Source organism: Lissotriton vulgaris, chromosome 5 (assembly GCF_964263255.1).
Source record: "Lissotriton vulgaris chromosome 5, aLisVul1.2, whole genome shotgun sequence".
NCBI lineage: Eukaryota > Metazoa > Chordata > Amphibia > Caudata > Salamandridae > Lissotriton > Lissotriton vulgaris.
The window spans coordinates 1,250,120,283-1,250,138,177 of record NC_141693.1 but is presented as its reverse complement, the minus strand read 5'-3'; the positions used below and the strand labels follow the sequence as shown (position 1 = coordinate 1,250,138,177).

At 43.2% G+C, this 17,895-nt stretch overlaps 1 protein-coding gene across 1 annotated transcript in view; it reads left to right on the top strand.

The window, feature by feature from the left end:
• The window catches only part of LOC147712410 (cyclin-dependent kinase inhibitor 1-like), a 31,325-nt gene extending 15,174 nt beyond the window's left edge, over nt 1-16,151 (top strand). The window contains exons 3-4 of the mRNA XM_086923097.1: nt 5,101-5,679; nt 10,637-16,151. Coding sequence (XP_086779223.1) covers nt 5,101-5,679; nt 10,637-10,692 — 635 coding nt within the window. The 3' untranslated portion in view covers nt 10,693-16,151. The remainder of the gene's footprint in view (nt 1-5,100; nt 5,680-10,636) is intronic.
• Nucleotides 16,152-17,895: the final 1,744 nt, after the last annotated feature.

Genomic DNA, 17,895 nt, shown 5'->3' with positions numbered 1-17,895 from the left:
TAACCATTCTGGCATTCTGGTATTTTTCTAGTGGACTTCAGTTTAAGGGCTACTTTCAGAGCATAAGTATCTGCATTACCCATCCATACTTCCATGTCCCTATTGTAGCTGCAGCTTCCAGCAACGTAGACCTGCTTTGAACATTTTCCCCAGACGAATTTGTTTCCTAGTCCAACACTATATGCCTCTTATGAAGGAGCAGTATGTTCCTCCTGACTTAGGCCTTCCATCCCCCACTGCAAACTCTCACTCTCTCGCACATTTACGGATACACCGGCTTACGCATGTCACGCCAGGACTGCATCCTCACCTCATGGAAGGAAGGTTGTCCTCTATGCACCTGCCCATCTCATCACTTGACAACACAAGCATAGCATGACATCATCCCTGCCCTCAAGGAGATTCACTAGCTAGTTTATTTCTTCTGGAAAAGTTATTTCACATGCATTAGTTCTTCTGGCACAATACTTTCCATGACCATTATCTCACCTGGTACGGCACCTATGATGGGCAGGATATGGACGCTCCACTCCACGAATGAAAAAACACACCCGGGGCCTAGCATTGGTGAGCGCCATTATTTTTTCTGCCAAAGTTTTTTTTATCATCAACATGATTTCTTTTTGTGCAGTATTTGTAAGGACCATTATCTGTCCTGGCATATTATGTAATTAGTAGTAGTTTCATAACATAAAACCTATGATGAAGAAAATATAAGCGCTTGTATTCCTACAAGTCTTTTTTGTTTGATAAACGGACGTTATATTCTTCGTGGTGCTGTGCATGGGGACCTTTCACCAGTTCCAAAAGGTGCCACTTACTGCAGGGCCTTCTTGTAGTCCAGCTGTGCATTGATCAGCCTTTTGCAACCATATGGCAGTTGTCCTGAATGATTGCAGTGAATATTATTTCTTCTGATTCCAGGGTCACTATGGGCATTGTTCTCTTGGTGCAGTCTATGTGATGGGCATTACTTCCCATAATATATCACTTACTCTGTTCTTTATATCCTGCCCCAATACTTATGGTGAGCTCTGCTTCCTGTGCTCCAGCACTTACTAAGGGTATTACCATGGCTTTAGAGGTATTTTCCAAACAAATTTCTCTTGCGAGCATACATAGGAAATTTGCTTTACGTTATGCAGCATTAAAAAATATTAATTGAGGATGAACCCGTTCTTCTCAGACAGCCCCTCTGGATCACTTACTCCGGTGCTCTCGTTCAGAGGCTCGAGGACTGCTCACAATCACCACCCCTCTGATTCGGGGTGCTGTGGTCAGCTGCTGTTTTAACAAAAAGTAAGCGTCTACACTTGGTGCCTTTTCTGAACTGTAGATCTCAGGTCATGGGGCACCCTCCAACTCTAGTCTGGACTACTCCCGTGCTCTGTAAGCACGACTGTCCACCTCTGGGCGGGTCGCATCCAAGAATCATGCCATGCAGCGGTTCGATTACTCTGTGCGCGTACATCTGGGTCAGAACTCTTTCCCTGATGCTGACCCTTTCCACTAGTACTGCTCTTTGCTAGAGGACCAGGTGCCCACTTCTGAGCCCGAACATCACTGCAAGACTCCTGATCCTAACCCTGACCTTCACCGCTGGTCCTGGCTCCTGCTTTTGATCCTGGCTTTTACCATGCTCACTCAAGCCCATGTCCTGTGTGTGGACTTGACTTTAACTCTTGTTCAGCATTCTGTCAATCATCTGTTCTTTTTGCATTTGTCTCCCTATGTACAGCAGAACACATTACTTTAATTATTTAATATACAACAAATAACAGTAACAACAGAGCGCCCAGGCCATTGGTACTGGCATTTGGCTGGGGCAGTGGGGGGTGCAAGCCGCAGGGGCTCCTAACCAATACCTTGGGCCCTGGCACTAATATTTTTCAAAATTAAGCACTTCCCCCACCAGGCCCTGCCTTCTTCCAGTGACTTCTGGAAAAGTGATTCCAAGCTTTGAACCTCGGGCAGCTTTTACGCTTCCTCCAAAGCTTACAATGAAGACAGCGCTCCTCCGGGCTCACTGCTTTATTTGTAATTGGATTCGGATTCGGAGTGCTCGCTCCCCTTTGGATGACGCCCAGCTGTATCTCACGGTGCGTGGGGAGCGGGGCCTGTGCCAGCCGCTGGGAGAGGCCATGGGATGACTGAGCATTGGCAACAACCCAAGGCCATGCACCGACCTGGCAAACACGATGCCAATCCAGTCTTCTCTCCAGTAGCTTTTTTTTTTTTTTAGTTTTCATGTAATCCATCCCATTTGACAAAAAACCCACAAAACTATATAACCTGGTGGCCTAGGAATTAGTCACTATACACATGTAAACACTCCCTCCGTAGACTTGATTTATTAAGATAAAAATGATGTCCCACTTAAAACAACCTCTACTCCTTCAATGTAAGTTGATTCCCAACAGAATTACAGCCTGCGCCTCCCCTTTTCAGTGCATTCTTCAGGCTCTAGTGCTAACACAGTTTACGTGCACACGCCGTTAGAGCCTGCACGGGGAATCTCCCGAGTGCCTGTCACAGATTGCAGGGTTCTTTTTATGTGCTTAGCGCTCGTCTGCGATTGGTGTGGCGCTATGTAGCAGGAAGGCTGCCCAGGCCGCCAGCAAGGCGATGGCACATTACATCATCAAATCAGCACCTGTCAGAAGGACAATTTAACTGCCTCGGCTTGGCCCAGAGATTATAAAAACACCTTCGGTAATGGTCCCTCAGGCAGCAAGGACGATGGACGGAATGAGTCATGCGCTTTATAAATACACCTACTCAGTCTTTGACCCATACCTACCCATATCTAGTTTTTTTTATCGTCTTAATGCTGCTTGCCCTCTGACCAGGTAGTGTCTCCTTGAGTGACTTCACTGCTCCTATTAAAGCAATATATGGTTATTGAGCTTACCAAAGGTCAGGCACGCGCTTCCTTGTTGTACTTTGACTCATTACCCTTCAATTCTGGCGCCGGTAATCTCAAAGAAATAAATATATGCCCAGCTGTGGCTGCCAGGTACCAGCCTTGAACCCAAGGTCAGGGCGGGTCCCAAGTTTTATTTGTATGTGAAGAGCGCACTGTTCATCCCACAGACTTTCAGGCTACAGAATGGCACTTTCCATCCTGTTCTTGCACGACATTAAAGGCATGGAGTAGGTTCATTCTTGAAAATATGACGTCAATGTGGTGTTAAAGTACTGTTTCTTAAAACGGTATTTTTAGATCTCGCCTACCAGACAGCTTTGGCTTTCTGCTGGAGAACTGTTCCTTCCGATCTATTCCATATACTTGGAAGTGACTGTGGATCAACCCATTGCTCATGAAGGGATGGCTTTCTTGTCTCTACCACTCAGTGCTTAATTTTATCCGGTGGTTGCAGGTGTAGGGGGGAGGGGGGGGGCTTGGCACTTCTATTTTTTACTCATCAGACATCGGCCCAGAACAAGGGAAAGAAAAATATAAAAAGAGGAAAGGAGGAGGAGAAATAATGTGGTAAAACAGAGACAAAGGGAGAAAGCAGCGATGACATAGAATAAGCTGGACCGAGGCACAGGTGTAGAGTGTGTTTGGTGATATATTAAAGATGCAAGAGGTGGAGTCAAGACGTACAGCAGTGCAGACAACAGCATCTGAGCAAAAATGTAGGCCCAGCAGTTATTATGTTACAAATTAAGCACTGCGACCACTTCCCTGCTCCCGATTTGATTGCTTTCCTTCCAATTTTTCTGTCCTCATTCCGTCAAGGTGCATATCGATCTCACAGTGTTCTTATTGGATGATGTATGTGTGCCTCTGTTGGCATTATGCCTTGCCTTGGAGTGCAATTTTCTCCCTCTCTCCCACTGCCCCCTTCTCTCCACCACCCTGCAACCCCATTCTTGTCCTCAACCAGCAAGTCTTAACATAACGTGTATTTTTAAAGAGCACGTTCATCCAGAGGGGTAGCTTGACGCTGAATAACAGATGTTTATTGTTACCCAACTCAATAGTACACATGTTATCGACCTCAGATGGATGAAAGGCTGAGTGGACCTGCCAGGACTTGAACCTGTGACCACGAGGTCAAACACAGGCCCCTACAGTGGACGCATTAGTCTACTAAACCACCCAGACCCAATTTTAAAAGTCTTCCAACCCAAACCCCTTTGCTTGTTTCTGCCATCCTCTGCGTTACTGACAGGTAGCCATTTTAAAATTGCTTTTTGACCACTCCAAGACATCTGCATGCATGTGACGCGGACTGCTTCAAATGTTTTATTTTTATTTTAGGAAATCCCATTCAAAGATAGCCGCATCCTGGGTGGCCATCCTTGAACTGTATTCCGTAAAACATAACAAACTGTATTCAAAGATGGCTGCAATGGATGCATATGTGGTGACCATTTAATGCCTTATTTAATATCTAAAAAGAAATCTCAATTACAAGACAGTTGCTGCAGATGTGCACACATTCATGTACCTATCCAAGATACAAAATTTGATTTCAGGGCTGACACCTTTTCCAGTGCTTATTAAATGTTAAGTTCCAGACTGAATCATTTCCACACATGTCCAGGTCTTCATTAAAGTACTGCCCATCTCCATGTTTAATATTACTATTTCAAAAACTGACATTGATTTTTTAAATCAGGATCAGTTGCATTTTCTAAAAACGGAGTATTTGATGGCTGGTTGCCAATAACAGCCCACCCATAACCAATTGATTGTCATATTAGCCAGCTAGTATCGAATGATGCTGAATGCCTCATTGGTAAAGAACTATGGCCTGGCAAATCGCCTGCCGGGTAAAAAGCTACAACTATCCTTAACGTAGACACTGCAGGAAAAAATATAGGCTCAGGACCAGCAGTGGTGTTACAGTAACATACAGATGTTTGGTTTGGAAGTGAAAGAAATGTGGTGGATAGTACCTTAGGCCTTCTCTATCTTGAGTGATCTGCTAGATATTTGACAGTGCCTCAAGAGGCCCCCTTCCATCATCATGGTCCTAACCGCTGGGCCGGGCTCTAAAAACCACTTGAGTTGTGCTTGTTGTTTTCTATCGTGTGAACAAAAGCTAAAACACTGCCTTTGATAAACCTATGTCTCTTTCTTTCCAGTGGTAAACATGTGTTCCTCTGGTGGCAAATCCCTGGAGCGTGCCTGCAGCAGGAAGGTGTGCCGAAAACTCTTCGGAGAAGTCGACCATGAGCAGTTGAAAATTGATGCTGAGGAAATGATGTCTTCCTGCTTGGAGGAGGCGAAGCAGAAGTGGAACTTTGATTTCAAAAATGGAATCCCCTTGGAAGGGGACTTCAAGTGGAAGGTGGTGGATGCTACAGGGCTCCGTCAACTTCCTCTGACAGGAGACCTCAAGGGACAGAAGATGGGTGAACCATCATGCCATGAGCCACAGCCAGTTAGTGGCCAAGCTACGCATTCTTTTACACCTCACCTAGACCAAGGGGAAGAAGGCAGTGATGCAGCGTTGGCACCGAGTGAAGACAGCGTCAATGTAGCACAGACACCGACTCAAGTCGGTAGCGACGGCGCTCAGACAATGAGCTGTTCCTCGCACACACAGTCTTGCACCTTACCTGTTCCAGAGGAAGCTAGTGAGCCAGGCCAGACTCTGGAATCAGCAGAACATGCAGCAGCCTCCAAACCATGCCTCAAGCGAAAACAAACAACCCTGAAAGGTAAGCCTCTTTGCAGTGGCTAATGTCTTGAATTTTTAATTTTCATATGCATGCAGTTACATAGGGAGTTCAGTAATACTCTTTCCAACCCCCCTCCTAAGACAAGAGGTGCCATAAGAGAACACTTTAGAAAACATGAATCTGGTTTTCCTGAACTCACACATTTTAGCGAGCCCCACTGTGTCAGGATGTGGTAGACTACCTTTACCCACTTCATTACATCACTCGTATTCACGTTTCTTTTATTAGCTCACTCTTTTTTAGTATGGCCAAGTCCATAACTTTGAGAACCGCACTTTATTGAATAATGTTTACGTCCGTTTCTCGAAGCCTGGGGCAGTGTACAAACAATCCCTGTGCGGGGTTCACAGTTCCAGGGGTTTTAGAAACGAAAGTTGATGTACTCTGGGTTTCCATTATAATGGAGAAGGCCAGGACATACTGTAACGCTGCTGAGATCTGTAGCAGGCGCCACGCCACGCCTTTGGTGCTGGGCCCACGCTGCAGAGACACATTGCCTGGTCTGGAATGTGACCTGGACAGACCACCAGCCTGGGGAACCAGACTCCTTGCAGAGAGCTGGAACTGGAAGGTCCAGTGGGACTGGGACAGAGTCCCACACATGTAAGAAGGGCATCCATGTTTAAATGTGCAGGAAGACCTTTAGTTTATTTTAGACCAGACTGTATTTCCCCACTATTATTTCACATACATACCTCAGAGTGGACCAAATGGAAAAGATTTGATTTATTGCAACGGTGCAAAATATCCAGGAAGCACTCTCTTGCAAACTCTTTAAAGGGCTGTACCATAGTGCAGACCTTAAGGCGTGGATCTTCTGAATTGTGAATCATTTTCATGTAATGGGGGTGGGATGTATTTTTAGTGCTGCCTAGATCTAGCTTTCTTTGTCTGGCAGAGAGCATGTACTCACAAAAAAACAGGTATTGGCAAAGTTTGTAGGTGTCACTTTTGACAGGTGAGTGCTGATGTATTGGCTTTGCCGTTCTAACATGACCATCGACCATACTCTAACTGTAAAATGTTTAAATGCAAAACTGATTACCATGTATCATGACAGATGCACATGGCACATGGCATGATAATGTGTGCACATATGCAAGCTCTCAGCAGAGAGTTTTGGAATGGTTTAATTTCATATTGGCCGCCATGTGTTGTATGTGTGCACATGCATGCACATATGTTGCTATCCAGGCACAGAACACATGCATCTTGATGGGCTAGCAACCATTTTGGCTTTTTTTAAATTTTAACATTCTGACATGGCTGATGGCCATTTTAGAATGGCAAAACTCATCATTAACCCTAATGATTCACTAAGATTGAAATGCTTACCCCTAATTTTCTAATGCAATTCAGTGAACATACAGAATTTATCAGGCCCACCTTTTTAAAATGCTAATAATTACGGCACTATGAGGGTTGGAAAATCCAAATGGAGGTCACTTGAGAGTTATGAATCATGGCTGTATGAAGATGTAGATACTAGAATATCACAACAATAAACAGCAAATTTGTTAGACACAATGTGTAGTGTCAGCATCAAGTCATCAAGAAACAAAGGCCGCAGTTGCTTTGGCTGAACTGCGGCTACATCTTCTGTCCATCATCAGAACATGGATGTTCCTTCTATTGTAAATTTAGTCAAATAGGTGCTAGGCGTGAACACGAGTCAGCTTTGTATTCCAAAGTATGCTTCTGTATGTGTGTAGTAATTCTAAAGACATATTCTCTTTAGAACTGTCACTCTGCACTGATGTAGGGAAGCATGCTTGCACCCCTACTGTTTAAACTATTTTGTAACATCAGCCTCCTAAAAGCCATAGTAGTCTGTAACAGATGACTCGCAGCTGCTGTTGGAGTAGCAGGCACTGCACACCACGGGTATGCATGTAGATGGACAGATGAGCTAGAGAGATGAAAAGTGACCGCAGTGCACTCAGGATACTCACTGATGTTGTTGCATTTACTTCACACGTGTACCAGAAGCCACATTGTCCTTTTCTGGGATCCAAACCCCAAAGCATTTAATGGGCTGTCATGTGATGTCATCTTTGTGCTCATCATTGACTACCCTTATAGCAAGGACGGAGGGGGAAGCGGAGGGGGCTGTTGGTCAATGTGGCGTGCATTTGCTTCTGAAGCAACCACACCCATACCAAGTTGAAAACAAGCTTTGAAAAAGCCGGTTGGTCAGCTTTTAATATGTTTATGCATGCAAACACAGACATGATAAAATGCTTTTTGCAAGCGTTAACAAGCAAGATATATTGGCTGGTCAATGCTAATTTATTTCAGTATTTTGGAGCTCAACTGCCATTGTATGATGGTTGCCGCACAGTTTATATTTTTTTAATTCAAACACTTCGACTGAACACAATCGAAAGAGAGAGGTGCTATTGACTCCTCAGAACAGGTTCTGCCCATCCCACTCATGCCTTGTTGACTGGCTGATGCTTTTTCTTGGTAGATGAACTACCCACACATTCCACCTGCTCCTTTTGTCAAAAGAGCACAGTGATCTCTCTGCATCTTCTCTCAACAATGTCCAGCCGGCACCACTTCTCCGAACTGTAAAGCCTGGGGTGTCCTCAGAGTTGGAGTAGCCTTTGGGCAGCTTGAAAGGGGCCGTGTGGGCTGTCTTTTTGTCCCGTCAAGGTCAGTCCAACACTGACTGTCCTCTCTTGTGCCATACTCAGTTAAGAACTATGCGCAACAAGTACCCAACAGAGTAATCTGTTTAGGAGAGCAGAATGTTATTTGCATTGTAACTCGTCATGAAAATCTTTGTGGTCTCTCAGGAATCACACGGATGTCCTCCTTTGTATCACCCCCTGTATTGTAAGATCACATGGTTCATACATTTTATAAACATATTATAATACATGATAATAATGGACAGCAGGGCTCTCAGTGCGGTTCACGGTAAAATTGTTACAAACAGCTGATATGGGCAGAGACAAACTAAGAAGTGAGTCCCACTACATATGTCCTTGTAAGGAGTAGTCAGCAACTCATACTTGTTCTTCATTCACATGCGTTTTCTGTCCTGCATCACATTGTTACTATAGTGAAACATGTTCTTGGAATTTGTATGGTTGCTCCAACTTTACAGATATGAAAAGCGAACTCCCAGCGTTCACTTCGCAATAAAACAGAGTTGCTGACAGTATACCGGCCAGTGCATACACTTATTATAAGAAAGCGAACGTTTGAGGGCTTACACGTGGCATAATGAATGCAAGGTGCTCTCAGGTTGTGAATTATTCCTATGCAAAGTAGGAGTGTTTTAGTGAATGAGTCAAAGATGCGTCGGTCATTACTTTTGTGAATGCCTGAGCGTACTTAACGGAGCTAAGCTGTCTCTAGGCAATGAAAACATTTTTGAATTTTTGAATCTCAAGTTTACCTATCAACTGAAATCAGCCCTCCCTGCAGCTTCTCTAAAGCAAACATTCTGTTTGTTTTGTTGGCACAGTGAAATGATGTGCACGCGCGCACATCCTCACAGATATGCATAGAAGGGCATACCAACCGACACTAGCATGCAAAACCGTGCATTTGCATGGAGACACACTCATGCAGCTACGGGGCATACAAGCACACACATGCGGTGTCCTGCACATACTGCGGACACACGAACCCACCTCTGCACACACTGTGCAAGCACAAACGCGCAGACATGGACACAGATAGTTTTCCAGGGCACCCAGACACAATCATACCTAGGTACTCAGACGCAGTGGACGGGATGATTGAGAATACCTTCCCCCAGCTCTCTTCATTTTACCAAAACAGGGTTTTGCAACTTTTGAACAGGCCTTAGGGCTCTTGGGGGGACAGGACAGGTATTATGTGAACACTCACTTGAAGCGCCGCTGCGCAAAGAATTATCCTCTTGGAGAGAGAGTGTTAGGGTGTTACCAAGCCTAGAATGCGCCCTCTAAAAGGTCCCAAGAAAAGGAGTTTGCACTAGGCCCAGCCTGAGTGTATTAATAAATATATAGCATCTGGAATAACTGTAATCAATTCAAAGCTGGAGCTTTTTGTACATTTTGCAGCACCGTATTTTCTTCTGTGGCAGATTGTAATAAGTTTAATGCATTTTTAAACGAATGACTTACATGCTCTTAGTGTTTTCTGTAATAGGCTTGACCTCACAGCACTCTAAATATACAGCGCTATTCCCCAGTGCACCAACCAAGATTCAAATCGGTGACCCTCCAATTACACACAAAGATATCTGAGGTGATCGCATACACCAGCTGAGCTTTTCATCCTTGAAAAATGCATTTCACAGACTTATTTAGCTTTATGTTTCATTTGAGGTGTGCGCATGATAAGCAGACACCTGCAGGTGAGAGGCCAACAAAGTAGTTACTGAGTGTTTTGTTATTCTTAGCTACATCTCACCCACCCCAACCCTCACTGACCCCTCCCACACTATTTAGCATGACACTTTCCTTCACTTTTGTATGCACTTCGACCACTGCACAGACCTAACACCCACACACAGGGGTGTGTAAGACAGACCCTCATGCACATATTCAAGATAGACATGGTGATGTGCACAGACACATACAATGACGAACAGACATGCATGTGCACACGCATAAACACTCATACAGAGACACACTAGCAACACAGAAAGGTGCATGCACAGACAAACTAAAACACAGACATACGTAGGCGGATAAACACTTGCACGAGCATTCTCAAAGTTACACTTAGAAATGATAGTTAAATCACACTTTCTCCTCAGCACTGCCTGAAATAGATTCTTGTTTGCACTGTTCATTGCTCAATTTAAGAAACCAAACATTTTATAAATGGATTGCAACACTATTGTATTGGACTACAGAGTTATCAGATCATGTTAAAATGACCGTGTGTGCCCCTGAGTGATTAAAACAAACACCTTTTTTCTTTTCTACAGATTTTTACCAAGCAAAGCGCAGAAGTAGCCAGTCGTCCAGCAAGCAGAGTCCATAAGTGCATAGGAAAAAACTTCCCTTCAGAAGTACGCCCCTGCACTGCACAAAGACTTCCTTCTAACAGTACTTACCGTTCGTCACATATCTGTGGATATCTTCAAGGAGAGCTCGAGACTCAGCCTGGGTAGACATGAGCTCATCTGCCTGCAAAGTGGAGGAGTAGCAGAGTATGGCCTGTGGGAAACACGCCAACCGACCCGATGCCCTGCCGAAGACCCCTTCCCCACTAACAAAATGTAGAAACATTATGTCCCTCGCTGTTTCAGGACTTGCATGATTGCTGCCAGTTTGGTGAGTTGAACTTCTCTACACCAGGAATGACTGGTTTGTAACAACAAAAGCACCTTCTGCCCAGGGAAGGAGGGCGAAACTGGAGTTCCTGGTGCAGAACCCATGAGATTCGTCATCGAGGGACAGATGGTTCACTGACCACCTGCTCAAGCCATGCCCTTTGGCGCGAGTGGCTTCCCTGAACCTTCTTACCGGCAGCTGTGTTTGCTAATAGGCCGCACTTTTCTACTGTGCATGGGCATGTCTGCACAATAACAACACTACCCGCACGGTCAATGCCCCTTTGTATAAAACAACATTCCCTATCTCGTGCACAGGTGCACACTCAGACTAAGCACACCCACATAAGAACTATTTTATTCTTTTGCCAGGACCTGAAAACTTAAACAAACTCCAATTATTAAACCCAAAAAATGTGGTCCCATTTAACTCAATATGAAGCTGCTAGATCGTGGGTAATAACTATTTATGAAATTAGGGATGCCCACACTAGTACATATCGTAACCCATGTACAAAACTACAATCCGCATTTTGATTGATAAAATACGTTGTCACTGGAGTAACGTTTCTGGTAACCGGCATTATAGCAAAGTGAGCTGTTTTTTTAAATTCCCAAACTACCTTGATCTATTGCTCTTTTTCTTTTCTGGCACGTATGTGCTGAAATACATCAGTTGAAAAGCTCTGTTCTCAGATGTAGGCATGCAGGTCTTATGCTGAGATGGTATGTCAGACTGGCTCATGTGATTCTAGGTTAATGTTAGGGGCTGTCCAGAGGCAGGAACTGAAGGGCAGGCTTTAACTCAGAAGCGTGTTGCTGTATAATTAATATAAGAAGTTGTAGCAAAGCCAATATGTCTTGGTATAATGTGCTAATGCAGGCAGCCTTAGCAAATTAAAGCATGACACATACAATGAAGGTACAGAGGAGGCTATAATGGTAAAATAGCTCTTAGTATAGTTCAATGCAAACACTCCAGCGGCGGCTGAAGGATACACTCAAACAGCCAATAGCATTAGATGAGAGATGAATACAGCACTGTGCTTAGCTAAAACATAATTGAGATAATCCAAAGTCAATTGAAAGAGTGTGGTTAAAGAAAGCAAATTTTTGAAAGGGGTGGACCCAAACCCCATGCTATGTATATTGTTAGCAGTAGGTCTGTTTGACAGCTGCACCAGGCCTAACAAGTGAATGGGCAATGTTTCTCTTAATTGGTTCCACTGACATAAAAGATTTAGCACTGCGGTGATACAGCTATGAGCCACTGTGCCAAGTGGGACATGACATTGTGGCACAGCTGACTACTGGATCTAGCTCATTGGATCATTTGGGTATAGGGAGCTAGAAGCCACAAGTTACACGCTGAGTTTGTCACACTCCTAGGTAATTCTTGCCACACTCAGTACATATTAAGTGAAAATCGAATTGCAGCGCCTGATGGTCTGCAAGAATACTGTACACTGAAGTGTTGCTAAGTAAGCTGCTAGAAGGGAAGTCTGCGTGGCACTGGGTGAGAAGAAAAAGGCAAAACTATGCGACATCGCAACCAGGGCAAACTAGACCGGAGGGGAATTGGGTGCTTTCTTGGAAGCCTGGTTCTCATGCAAGGTTTACAGAGCTGGAAGATGAGCAGTTGCATGTTTAGATGGGATATTTGCAGAGACAACCCAAGTCATGCTCTGCCTCTGCCCTGATGGCTTCCAAAAATGTATTCTGTTTTCCCTGCAGGCCTACAATAGATTTTCAACAGGTACCTCTAAACAATAGAGCCGCTCTGGATAGCACATCGCTATGAGGTGGCCTGAGGCAGGAGGCCGACTTTCTGCCAGTCCTGGTTATTCAGCCAACACATCTAAGCACGCAGGGACTCAAAGAGCCATGATTATAATTGGAAAACTGCAACTACTTGTCCAAGCGTATATAGTGCTTTTGGCTGTAAAAATAGGGCTGGCTACAAGCCACGTTAATGATATGGGACAAGTCAACAGCTCTGTAGTATCCTCCTACATCTGTTCATCCATTTTTACTGCAGGAAAGTTGGGCTTCATGATTTCACTATCTCAACTACATTGAGGAACCTATCTTTGGCACAAATCATGAATGCCCTAGGATTGGGGGTTGATGTTTATTACATTCGGCAAAATCTAATGTAAAGGGATCAGAAATTAATGCTTGTGATAAATTGCACTTATTACGAATTGGCCCCCATTTCAAATAGGAAATGATATGTGGCATGTGGTATTTTTTGCATTAATTCAGATGCACCAATATTTACAGTTAATTTTCCCCTAGTAAATTTCATCAGGTTTGGCCTGTTATAATTTGCATGGGTAAAATTGTGGGGGTTCCTGGTAATTGCCATGAAACTCTTGAATCCGATAACTGCGCAAACATTCTTGCAGAAATAGGTGTTTACGCAGGTATCTGAGAAAACCGGTGTCTCATAATGAGAGCTTTTATGTCAAGCACTTACCTGTTCCTTAGTTAAACCCCATGCGCGAACCTCTAAACTTGCCGGCTGGCATGATCCTAAATTGGGGATGGGTGCACATATGTTTGTATGTTTTCCTTTGTGTGATTTGCAGTACAACTTTGGATGATACCTAGTTCTTGTTATTGTATCTAAATCTCGTTGGTTCTATCTGTTTTTGGAGGGATCTACCTTCCATACTGATTTTATGAAAATGTATTACTATTTAACTATTACTGTGTTACTATTGTTTCGTTTTTTAATGTGCAGTCTTAAATAATTTGAATTTGCATTTGATTATTTGTATATAGCTTAGTCTCGAATGTATACGACATATTCATATATTTATGTTAAATGATTATGTCTGCCCAAATTCACAGAAAGTACCTTTGTCTGGTATATATTCACCTCAGTCACGACAGCTAGTTTTCATTGGCAACCTGGTTTTCAGGCAAGGCAAGTACTGAGACTTGGGCAGGCATTTCTGCATACATTGCACTTCTTTGTTTTGTTTTCCTATGCATTTTAATATTTGTTGTAACTGTACGGGTATATTTAACTTAAAGGGCTGATTTTCCCTAATATAATTTAATATGTACCATTACTTTCTCTTTACTGAATTGAATTGTTGTTTCTTGTTTTAATTTATATAGAGCACACAAGTTGGGGATGCCTAAAAACCTTTTAATATTTTTCGCAGATGCAAGCTCAACAGATGGTATTTCTAGGGTGATATCAGGTTCCTTTAATGATATCTTCGGGTGTCCAACGTAGGCCTCGGAGTGCCAGATCCACCCTAGGTTTTAACTATAGCCACTGACATAAATATTAATACATTGGATTTAAATGGCCTTACATTGAACACAGTTTCTGAAAAGGCTTTTCCCAAACTCCACTGGGAAACTATAATCAGGACGGTAGATAGCCGGCCAAGAGATTTCACAGACTACAGTAGTTGTTATTACCAATGGTAAAAAGAACATCTTTTTCTTTGGGTAAAAAACCCCCAAGTTCAGAATTTGTTTTATATCTCAGGTGCTGCTCAACCTCACACAGAGAGCGCTGGGATCAAGCATAGAAAAGGGCATGCTTGATTACATTCACAAAGAAATTACCAGCACGGGTCAGTCACAGAGGAATGGCAAGAGTGTAAGTCTTAATCTTAAAAGTAAATTTCAAGCACTGATTTGTGCAAGTAGACAATGCTAATTTATATCATGTAAATAGACAGAGCAGGCCTCTTTCCATGTCGTTTTTTCCCTAAATTGCAGACATAATTGCGTAACTGTAAAAGTAAATGAACTCTAATATTTAATAGATATAGCGTAATAGATCTGAGGTCCGGGAATAGAAAATGCACGTAGTAGTTTACAGTTGTGATTAATACTTAGCAGTAGGCGAGATATGGCAATAGCGGACAAATCCAGTAGTGAAAAAGATAGATGATCCATTTACACAATAATGTAGTTGTCCAGATCTTCTCAAATTGCCAAATGCATTAGTGAGTGAGTTAAGGGAGTGAGAAATATAAAGTACAGTAAGGCAGGCTGGGTGGAAGAGTCTAACTGTTCATGAGGTCATGGCACATACTCTTTCTCCTCATGATCCCCTCAGCTAGCATTTCTAGGTTCAGAAGGTACTCTTTTATGTTCCAGGCATATTGAGTCCATTGGTGCATTGGTCTGCAGGATGCTTCTTGCACCAGATGCAGTACTTGCTCTTGGCTCATTGTGTCACTAGCAGTTTTCAGGCTCATTATTACTTCACAATACTCCAAACCATGAACATGGTGACTGATCATCCCGGATAGTAGTTGAGGTTAAACTTCAGGTTTAGCTTCTGTGGCGCGTTGGGGAAGTCCATAGTGATTGGACATTTACAAGTTGATTCCGGTAAATGTTCGCATGCGCCCGTAAACCTTTCATTACACTAGAGACCGCTAGCACTCCCAAAACACCCCACCTGTAACCTGCTTATGTGATTTTGTGTCTCACCAGCACATGTTTTTGTCCTCACTGGAGCAGTGTGAGACAGCACTGGCAGTTTCAGGCAGAGTCGAGGGCGACCATCCCTCCATCGAGCAGACAACCTGCTGTGTCAATAGATACGCTGGTGGCTTTTCATATAGGTCAATGTCAGAAAATATGTTTACATTTTGTTTTTCATTTTAATTTTTACACTCTTAATTTGCTCCTGCTATTACAGAAATCGTTTTTAAAAAAGGACTTTTGTGTGTGGCAGTGCCGAATGGGCTGCAAATACGTGGCTACTGTTTGTATGTTTCTTTAATTGAAGATAATTGAAGATGAAGTTCAGGTTGAACCCAGCGCCATCCCAAAGTGTAATGAGTGCAGAAATTCATAAATGTATAAAATATGTAATGGAAAACATATGTACCATACCATTTTTAGGCAGACGTGCCAATAAAAATGTCGAGAGGGTGGAGCGCTGCTGGTACAAATTGTGGTCTGATGTAAAAATGCTGCAGATGGAAACGAGCCTTCTGCTAACCCTGCAGAAATTGCACTTTCTGATGAGAACATGGAATTGCTACTCTTAGCACTAATTAACATTATTTGTATACAGGACAATTTTCAAAGTGTATTGTCTAAAAGATTCCTGTGACTCACATTATAGCTGCTCTATTTATGAAAGTTATGAACAATAACGAAATAAAAATTATTTCGAAAACTACTCTTATCACATGGTCTGCTTTTCTTCCTAGTATGATGTGAGTGTTGGTCTTAACTCTTGCGTGAAAGGTTCTCTTGAACAAAAGGTCTTAGGCATGGCTTGTTTTCCTTCTGTGTGATTTTGTTACTTATATGCAATGTAACTCACTTTTAATTGTGTAAACATGATGTATCATTTTTCATCTGGTTCACAATAATCTCATAGTTATATCTAAAATACAGCATATCACATGCTTTCAATTTTAGAATTCACAATTCAGATTTTGTAGTTCATTTAAAGCATGGAATTGACAATAGATTCTTTCAAGCAGCTATGCAATTCATTTCTTTTGAATAACTAATCGGATGTTCCATCCACACTTTTATATTGTCCTTTGCATTATACACATTTCAAAAATCTCTAAAGCTTTGCTTCTCCAAAAAGTAGACCGCCACATATGGGCAGGACTCCTGTTCCCATAACCGCTCACATTGCATACTACACAATCTTCTGCTTCCTTTTTTTGTTTGTACTATGCACATCATTGATGGAGTGAAATACGTTTGTGTTCTTTTTAAATAGTTTCTCTAACAATTAATACCTTCCCCACATCAGGCTCGGTAGAATATTCCACTTACTAGCGTTGATTTAATTTCTCTGTACCCCTTACTCTGCACTAATGTAAACAATGTGTTTGTAGTTTTATTTAGATGAGTTTGCTGAAATAAAATTAGATGGTTTGTATCTAATAATTTACCTTTACCTTTATTTTACTGCATGCAGCAAGAGCTCAACTAGGAACTAACAAGGAACTTTTGGCACCCCAGGGCATGATACCAGTTCTGCATTACATCGAACAAGCACAAAATACATTGGGCCTTATATTGAACGTCTTGCGCCACAGGTGCGTCACTTTTAAAATGGGAAAAAGTGACGTACCAGTGGCGCAAGGCCTTCATAAATGAGGCCCATTGTGTTTTGGAGCGGTTTGGTGGTTGGCAGAGGAGTCCCTCCCACAAGCAATTTTTGAAAAATGTGGCCAGTAGGTTTTTTTTCTTTCTTTTAAATAAATAAATAACAAGCAGCTTTAGTCCTCTGTAGCAAACTACCACCGTGGATTCATACGGCGGATCACTCCTTATTTGCAAACCATAGGATCAATCAATCAATCAATCATTTTGTAAAGCGCACTACATACCCCTGAGGGTCTCAAGGCACGTGGGGGGGGGCGCTACTGATCGAACAGACAGGTCTTGAGCATCCTCCTGAAGGTCAGCAGGTCTTGGGTCTGTTATAGGCTCAGTGGGAGGGTGTTCCATGTCTTGGTGGCAAGGTGGGAAAAGGATCTCCCGCGGGTGGTTATTCTTCGGATGCGCGGGACGGTGGCGAGTGAGAGGTTGGCGTAGCGTAGCTGGCGGTTGGAGATGTAGAAGGAGAGCCGTCTGTTGAGGTAGGCTGGGCCGGTCTTGTGGAGTGCCTTGTGTGGGTGGATGAGGAGCTTGAAGTATATCCTCTTGCTAATGGGGAGCCAGTGCAGGACCCTCAGGTTGGGGGTGAAGTGGCCGTGGCGTGGTACGTCGAGGATCAGTCGTGCCGAGGCGTTTTGGATGCGTTGTAGTCATTTGATGAGCTTGGTCAGGGCTCCTGTGTAGAGGGCGTTTCCGTAGTCAAGTCTACTGCTGACGAGGGCCTGGGTGACTGTCTTTCTTGTATATGTCGGTATCCATCTGTAGATCTTGCAGAGAATGCGGAGGGTGTTGAA